This window comes from Nannospalax galili, unplaced genomic scaffold (assembly GCF_000622305.1).
Source record: "Nannospalax galili isolate Female #2095 unplaced genomic scaffold, S.galili_v1.0 scaffold543, whole genome shotgun sequence".
NCBI lineage: Eukaryota > Metazoa > Chordata > Mammalia > Rodentia > Spalacidae > Nannospalax > Nannospalax galili.
In genome coordinates, this window is record NW_008352270.1 from 4,614,235 (window position 1) to 4,623,180 (window position 8,946).

The 8,946-nt window shown below is 40.8% G+C and overlaps 1 protein-coding gene across 3 annotated transcripts in view; it reads right to left on the minus strand.

The window, feature by feature from the left end:
• Window positions 1–1,020: 1,020 nt before the first annotated feature.
• The window catches only part of Exo1 (exonuclease 1), a 34,942-nt gene continuing 27,016 nt past the window's right edge, over window positions 1,021–8,946 (minus strand). For 2 of the 3 annotated variants that reach the window (XM_029554117.1, XM_029554116.1), the window contains exons 13-16: window positions 8,339–8,943; window positions 4,753–4,854; window positions 3,467–3,660; window positions 1,021–1,938 (exon numbers count right to left, since the gene is read on the minus strand). In XM_029554117.1, the coding sequence (XP_029409977.1) occupies window positions 1,803–1,938; window positions 3,467–3,660; window positions 4,753–4,854; window positions 8,339–8,943 (1,037 nt within the window). In that variant the 3' untranslated portion in view covers window positions 1,021–1,802. The remainder of the gene's footprint in view (window positions 1,939–3,466; window positions 3,661–4,752; window positions 4,855–8,338; window positions 8,944–8,946) is intronic. The other variant, XM_029554118.1, reaches the window with a different exon arrangement.

The following is an 8,946-nucleotide window of genomic DNA, read 5'->3' on the forward strand; positions in this document are numbered from 1 at the left end:
TCCAAGTGTTGTGGTTTTTCTTGAAACAGGGCCCAGGGCTGGGTCAGTCCTATGGAGGTTTTATCCAAGATGGAGTCACTGAGGTTTCTCAAAAGAACTTCCCCAGCCCCTATCAGGTATCTTTCTATGATCTTTTTAACTTAGTTTGACTGTATGCTCAACACCAATCTGTTACACTTTCTCTTTTTTTGGGGTGTCTGGAGCTCATTTTCAGATACATTAAAAAAGTTTTTTCTTTTTAGTTTATTACATTTATTTATTGTGGGGGAGGGCACACATGTTCCAGGGCACAGTTGTTCAGGGGTGTCAGTCTCTCCTTCCACCACGTGGGCCCCAGGGATTGAACTCAGGTAGTCAAGCATGGTGGCAAGTACCTTTACCTGCCAGGCCATCTTGCCAGCTCCTCGCACACATTCGGGCCTGTGAGCTCTTGATTCCAACTGGCTAGTGTCAAGTAGAGATGTGGAATGTGAAAGTGGTAGCACTGCCTTCTCTTTCCCTGAACTGTTTCTTTTTTTTTTTCTGTCTTTTTGAGACAGGGTCTCCCTGTAGCCCCAGCTGTCCTGGAACTCACTATGTAGACCAGGCTGGCCTCGAACTGAGATCCGCCTGCCTCTGCCTCCCGAGTGCTGGGATTAAAGGTGTGTGCCACCACGCCCGGCCTCCCTGCACTATTTTTAAAGGTTTTCAAAATCACCTTGATTCTAGCCTTACCCTTTACCTCTGGCTTCACAGGAAACTTCCTGTCACCACTGGTGGAGCCTATCTAGAATGCTACTTCTGACTGGCTTCTGCCCAGAGACACCAACCTTTCTTTACTGACTCCTCAGCCTGGTTTGAGGCCTCCTTCTCCTTCTGTGAGTCACTGCACGTACACTGTACTTGTTTTCTAATATTTGAGTAGCATTTGAGGTAAACACCTGTAGACAGCATCTGCCCATGTCTCCTTGAGTGTTCTGTGCCAACACTCAAGGAGAGCTAACTCTGCTCTTTGTCCAATTAGGACTTTTCAAAATTGAGTCAATTTGGCCTTTTTTTTTTTTCCCACTTACAAACATGCAGTCTCTGATCTTCACCTATCCTCTCTACAGCAAGGGCTTCCACAACCCTCTCTTCCTGCCATTTCCCATCTGCCCTTTGTATGGCTAGTTCTCTAAGCCTCTGTCTATTTCTTTGCAGAACTACTGATCACAGAGTCTGCAGCTTCTGCATCCTGCACAGCATTTAGGCCACTAACTTTAAATAAATGCCAAGGAGTCTGGGGGCCATACTTGAAGGAGATATATTAAGAAAATCAGGCCATTTTGAAATCAAAGCACATAATGATACAAAAAATGGCCGCCTTCACCTGACAGATGTCACCCTATAATCCAACAGAACCCTTCCAGGATAGCATGATCTTTGTAACCTTTCCAACTGCCTCTTTCATCCCCACAACTTTAACCTTAAAGGACACAAAACAGCAGCTGGAAAAACTTAAAACTTAGTGAAAACAGTTACCTTTTCCAGGGTATAAAAAGATAAGAGATTTGTGGTTTTCCATTACAGCTTCACTGGACATTACAGAAACATTTAAGTATTATCAATTTCAGGGGATTTGTCCAATTAACATTAATACTTTGCAGAAATGTCAAAGAGATTTATTCTTCTATGTAGCTTTTTATGAAAATATAAAAAGCTGAGCAAAAGGAAGTCATATAAATAATATACAAAATGTATTCCATTTAAAAAATAGCATCAATCAATAAATCTTTCAAGATGATAAGATTGTTTTTAGGCAGCAGCCTCCCGACAGCCTGTGCTTAGTGGAATATTGCTCTCTGAGCACGCACGCCCTCAGGCTTGTTAAATATCTCCTCTTCTGCTTCTGGAGTGAGTTGGATGTTGTCCTTGACTGGAGACAGGGGCTTTTTACAGGAAGCAAGCTTTTCAGAATCTCTACAAAATATAATAACACCAATATGGTGATTTTTCAGGTACTGATTATTACAGGAGTGATAACTTACTTGGGAAAATATAAGAAAATTCAGGCATATAAAGTAGATAAAGCCCTTTATGTATAACCCGTGTCAATTCATCACAGAACAGTCAGGTTGTCAGGCTTGGTAGTAAGCACTTTTACCTAATAAGTCACCTCAGTGGCCCTTTTTTAATTTAAAATTCTTTTCTTCAAAAAAAATTTTTTTTTTTTTTTGGGCTTTTTTCGACAGGGTCTCCCTGTAGCTCCAGCTTGCCTGGAACTCACTATGTAGACCAGGCTGGCCTTGAACTCACAGAGATCTGCCTGACTCTGCCTCCCAAGTGCTGGGATTAAAGGCGTGCACTACCTCGCCCGGCTTCAAATTTTTAATGTAGCAAGCACCATCTTAAAAGAATGGACCCTTGAGGCTACAGAGATGGCTCAGTGGTTAAGAACACTGACTATTCTTGCAGAAGACCCAGATTTGAATACCAGCACGCACATGGCTGGTATATGAGTGTATTGTCTACATGTATGTGAGTGCACCTGTGTCGTGCAATGCCGTGGAGGTCAGAAGGGTGCACTTACCTACATGCAGGCAACACATGCATACACATAAAATAAAAATAATAAAATGTTTAAAAAAAATGGATCCTTTATATAGGTTTTAACTACAATTTCTTGTGTTAGATGTCAGTGTTAGCCATAGAGTACTGTCAATTTATAGTTAATTTTCTTGTATTTCTCAACAAAGCAAATATTCTAAGTTTAAGTTAAAATCATGGGTACCAGGGGCTGGAGAGATGGCTCAGCAGTTAAGAGCACTGACTGCTCTTACAGAGGACCCAGGTTTGATTCCCAGTACCCACATGGCAGCTACAAACCATCCTTAACTCCAGTTCCAGGGGAATGTGAAGCCCTCTTCTGATCTCCACAGCAGTGTACAACACGGATGCACTCACATACATGCAGGCAATACACTCATACACATAAAATAAAAATAATAAATAAAATAAAAATTAAGAAAAAAAAACCATGGGTACTAAGACCTTACCTAACTGAAATCTTACAGTCACATGAGCTGGTGTGAGTGGAAACACGGCAATAAACAAGAACTACTTGACAGTCCTTTGTCATTTTACATTGTGTAGTTAGTAGCAAGCATATATAGTAGCAGTTCTCAAAGTGTTTTCCAGAACCTTCATATTCCTATAAATTTATGGAGGGCCCATGTCAGCAGTTACCACCTGAAGATAACACAGCACTACCTACCCTCTCTCCTCCTGTCTAAAATGCTGTTCTCATAACAATTCTGAGAAAGAAGAAAGAAACACTTAAGGTGCGGAATGGGGACTTACCAGAGACTCAGGCCAGACTGAGAACTGATAGTGAGAAAAAGAAATTGATTCCTATGAAACTAGAAAGAGCAGGGAGATGGACTGGAGTTACAGAAGAGATTGCTAGATTGCTCTATCCTACTTCAGAACAAGGAACCAGGCAACTCACTTTTTAAACCCAAAGTTTCTCCAGAGCTCGCTGATTTTTATCTGAAGCCCGGGCTTGTTCTCAGCATCATGATGCTTCCTCTTCTGGAGGCCTGCTGGCTTCCTGCTTAGGCCACTGGCTCTGGCAGGCACCAGGGGCTTAATCTTGATTGTAGAAAGAGAGTCCACAGAACTATACTTATACAGCCCAGGAACCTGAAGATTAAATTCATATTTTTGTTATTTTATTTCCCTTTTTAGAAATGAGGTGAGGGTCTCACTATGTAGCCCAGGCTGGCCTGAATCTTGCAATTCTCCAGTGTCAGGTGGAGGGCACTTTGCTGCTATTACAGATGTGCACCACCATGCCTAGCCCTGTGCTGGCTTTAACACTACTCTGTTAAAGCAACTACCTTTAGATAATTTCAAAGTGTTCTTTATATACTAGAAGAGGAAAATAACCCATAAGCAATGTAAAAAATGTTACTTACAAATGTCTACTACAAAAATGATAACAGTTAATCTAACAGGTATATATATCTGGCATAAAATTAAGTCGAAGGAACTCCCTCTTCACCTCTTTCCAGGGATCCCTTTTATGTGATCTACACTCGTGATGTATCTTGGGGATTCCTCTATTCCAATATAAAATTGAATTTTATTTTGAGTAAGTTTCTCTGCTCTACCACCAGTATGTAATTGACTTAAATCTGCTGACATTTCTGTTTCTACAGAAGGGCTGATTTGTCACATGTACAGAATGGAACCACAGGAGCTCTGCTGCTGTTTCTTAGGGCAGTGAGAGGCAGGTATATGAACAAATTTTTAAAACTGATTAATCTGGCACAGTGTACATAAAAAGTGGGAAAGTTCAAACAAAAACCATGGCTCATTCTGGGTGTACAGCTTTTAGAAGGTCTTTGGCAATACATCTATCAAATCAGTCACACTCTAGTGGTTAAATCATTCCATGAACTTCATCTTTACAAAATAATAGTTTTTAAGGTAAATGATGACAAAGGGGGTTTCATCCCCCATACTCACTGGCATATTATATTGTCATTTTAGGTAAGCATTACTTGTATACATGGGAAACATCTTTTAAACACAATACACAAGAAACAGGTTCCCACCACCACTTTAAACAGCCACAGTTAAGCACAAACATTGTCCTAAGAAGTTTGAAAGCAGACATTTGAAAAAAATCAGCATACGGGCATTTTAATTTTCAAATTTTCACATATTTCCCATTTCCTGGCAATAAACACACAGAGTTTCTGAAATTAAAATGATTAAATACATTTTTACCTTGTTCTTTACAAATGTGTTTTTCTTTGAAAAATGAGGTAACTGTTGCTTGGAGTTCTGATTACACTGATTATCAAGTGACTTATTATTACAATCAGATTCCTAGATCCCCCATATCAAAAACAAAAATAAAATTAAGATTTTTATTAGAGTTTTTATGACAACTCAACCAATATTCAACAAAATGAAAAGTGAGGCTAGAAAGTATAAATAAAATGTAATTCCATAGAAAGCCATATAAAAACGTAGGATAGAATAAAAGACAATGGATAATAGAAAAAAGATTTTATTTTCCCAAAAAGAAAATACTAAGATGCTTTAGCTGGAGACTTGGGATTTTGAAGGCTTTCCTCAAGCATTTCAGGAACTTGTCAAAACATGGACTCAGAGGATGCCAGAGGCTCCTGCTGTAATACTGAGTTTTACTCAAGCTTGGCTAACAGTTTTCCTAAATTATTAGCTAAAAAAAGCCAAGTCAGTATGGTTCTACCTGTCTTTTAATTGTGCAATGTTCAACATCAAAAGAAAACCGGCATTCTCATTCAAGATGGACCTATCCTTTGAGGATGGTGCCAAATGTGCACCGAATTTCATCGATGACTAAGAACTCTCTCTGCCTCAGTTCCATCACACAGGATTTTCCCATGGTCAGTCCGCTCCATTTTTATTACTACAAAACCAAATAAGAAATGATACAAAGAGAATTTAGCCGGGCATGCTGGTGCGCACCTTTAGTCCTAGCACTCGGGAGGCAGAAGCAAGCAGATTTCTGTGAGAATGAGGCCAGCCTGGTCTACATAGGGAGTTCCAGGCTAGCTGGGGCTATAGGGAGATCCTGTCTCAAAACAAAAATAGCAACAAAATCGTATGATGGTTAACCTTGATTGTCAGTGTGACAAGATTCACAATCACCATAGAAACAAATCTCTAGGCATGTCTACCAGGGATTGTACAGATTAGGTTAACTGAGGTATAAAGACCCATTCTATATGGGGTGGCACCGTTCTATGGGCTAGGATTCTACAGTGCATGACAGACTTAACTCAGTAGTTAAAACTGGCACACACCCTCAGAAATCTTACTATTTCTCTGCTCACAGCAGTAGAGCTCCTGGGCTCATCTTTTCCTGCTTTTCATTCTTTTGCTTTTTGAGATAGGGTCTCACTCTATAGCCCTGACTGGCTAGGAACTTGTCTCATAGACCAGGCTGGCCTCAAACTTCCTGCAATCCTCTTGGCTCTCCTTGAATGTTGGGATCCCAAGTGTGTACTATCACACGCAGCTTAAATGCCTATTCTGAAACAGGATTCTGCTGTGAAGCCCAGGCTGGCACGAAACTTGCAATCCTCTTCTTCAGCTTCTTAAGTGGTAGATTACAAACCTGTGCCATGCCCAGCTTGGCTAAACCATTTCTTACAATAACGGTCATGAGTAAGATTCTAAGGAACTTCAACTCCAATTAGGAGAATGACTCCATACATACAGTCTACAGTTGCCTTCACAGTGAACTTCCAATAGAAAGCTCCATTTGAAACATCTTCAGAAGTACACAATAAAAAATGATACTAGTCAGGCGTGGTGGCACACACCTTTAATCCCAGCACTCGGGAGGCACAGGCAGGCAAATCTCTGTGAGTTCAAGGCCAGCCCGGCCTACATACCAAGTTCCAGGCCAGCTGGGGCTACAGGGAAACCCTATCTCAAAAACACCAAATAAATGAATTGACAAACCAAAAATAAAGTAAAATGATACTCAAAAATAATGTCTCAGAAGACAACAAACAAGTCTTCACTTTATTTTGGGTCTCTCTCTCTCTCTCTCTCTCTCTCTCTCTCTCTCTGCTTTTCCCAGTTTTGTGAGTCAGGGCCTTGCCATGTAGCCAAAGCAGGCCTCAAACTCATGATCCTCTTGCCTCAGCCTCCCATGTGCTACAAGTACATGCGTACACCCCACACCTGGCTGGGTCCCTATTTCAACATCAGATGAGTGTAAAAGACGCCTATTCCAAGAAGGCAGAGTAGCTATCAGCATGAGCAGCCATCAGCATGAGCAGCCCACCAGCCTGTGAGCTGATGAGGAAGGATTCTTATCATTCAGCTGAAAGCTCTCAAAGTGAGACAGGAAGACGTGCTGGAAAAAGAAAATGCCCGCAAAAGCAGGCTTTCCATGTCTTCCCAACAGCTGTGCCGCTAGGGAAGACGCTTAAGACTAGCAACTGTCCTGCCAACACAAATGGCCCCAGAGGTCACGTTCCACGCAGTGGAGGTTCATATTAGAGGGAACAGAGACTTCTAGACCAGTAGAACAGTATCCACCATGGGCCAACTGAAGGCAAAGAGAGAGAAGTGGTCTGTAACACGGCTCTGTGGGCGTGGGGGTTTGCTGCTGGGCCTGGCAACCCGAGTTCAATGCCCAGGATCCATGTGGTAGAGGGGGAGAACCCAAGGGTTGCCCCTCAGCCTCTGCACATGCACTGTGGCACATGCAACCACACGCACACAAATACACAATATTAGTAAATAAATATAAGCTTTTTTTTTTAAAGTAAAAGGAAAAAAAGGCAGTTGTCCCAACTGCAGGCACAGATTTGGCCTAGCAAGTTCCCAAAATCTTAAAGAATGTCACAAGGACAGGCAGAATTCAAGCAGATAAACTAATTTCAGCTTTCTCCAAGTGAAAACTATTTATTTCCATATTTTAACGGCTACTTTCTTCAATTTGGATCCAATAAAATTTGAGTGTTTTCAGGCTGGTGAATGGCTTAGTGGATAGTGTTTGAGTGTTTTCTTAACAACCTATACTGATTTATTACATGCTACTCAACATTTAGAATTTAGACATCATTTAGACATCAAAATTTTGCCAAATATTACCATAAATTAAATTGTTCTTACAATTTGGTAATTATATTTGGTAAAGACAAAACAGCATGTTATATTGGCAATTTGAGAAAACAGATTTAAAGAAAGTTAAGAAGTCACTATGTCATTTCAAAACATATCACTGGATCTTGTGACCAGCATTCATTTATGGTTTTGATGCCAATTAAATCAAAATAGAAATATTTACATATTTTATATATTAAGTGCATTAATGTAAAAGAATAAGAAAATTATTCTGTTTTTAATCAAAAGGAGCTTTGCCAGAAATAAAAATAAATCATATTTCTAAAGCACTAAGATAATAGAAACACCAACACAATAATAGGACCATTTCTTCATAAGGCATCAAATGTTACCTGAATTCAAAATTATATTGAATAGCAATACATTAAGTAGTAAATTTATGCTAATTATTCATTTCACAGACTATCCTGTTTAGGTGATAACTGAGCTACAACTTAAGTCCCTGTCAATGAACACTCAATGATTCAGGAAGCATTAGTTTAGATGTCTAAGGAGTTTAAAGCATGAGATAGGCCTTCAAATGAATAAAAGGTGAACTTTATACACAGCAGGATTTTGAGTAAAAAAATTGATAGCCAGTTTATTTCCAGTGTTTGCAAAATGTCCTCAGCTGTCTGATTAATACCCCATTTTCTCTTGCACATGAATCTGAAAACCAAGGTTTCAAGAATAGACTCACCTCTGAATCTGAATCCTTACTAGAAGGCTGAGAAAGTTTTGATGCACTTAAACTGTGAGGTGATTCCATGCTTCCCAGAGACAAGGGCCAGCCCACTTCATGCAAGGGCTGCGACTCATTGCCCGATGCGTCACTCTTTGACTGACATGTGTCAGTCACAGCACAGCTCTCTGGCAGGCTGGTGGGAGAATCACTTTTTCTTCGGATCTGCTGCAATGCTGTGCTAGGAGAGGGGCTCAGAGTTCTTGAAAAAGAACCAAGATTTCCAGACCAACTAAAACAACTTCTCAGTGTTCCCAGAGTGGGTGGGGAGATGGTTCTCGTGAATTTGCTAATCTTATAAGACTGAACCTCATCATCAGTAGACAGAGTCCCACTGTCTGGAATCTGCTCACTTGGACTATGCATCACACTTGTGTTGTTGGTCAGCTTCTGGTTTTCTGTGTCTGGACAAGGTGACTGGTCAAGGCTGCTGGCTGTGTCTGGAACAGCAGTTTCTTCCAGAGGCTGGCTGCTTGCTTGCTTCTGGTTTTCTGTGTCTGGACAAGGTGACCAGTCAAGGCTGCTGGCTCTGTCTGGAAGAGCAGTTTCTCCCAGAGTCTGGCGGC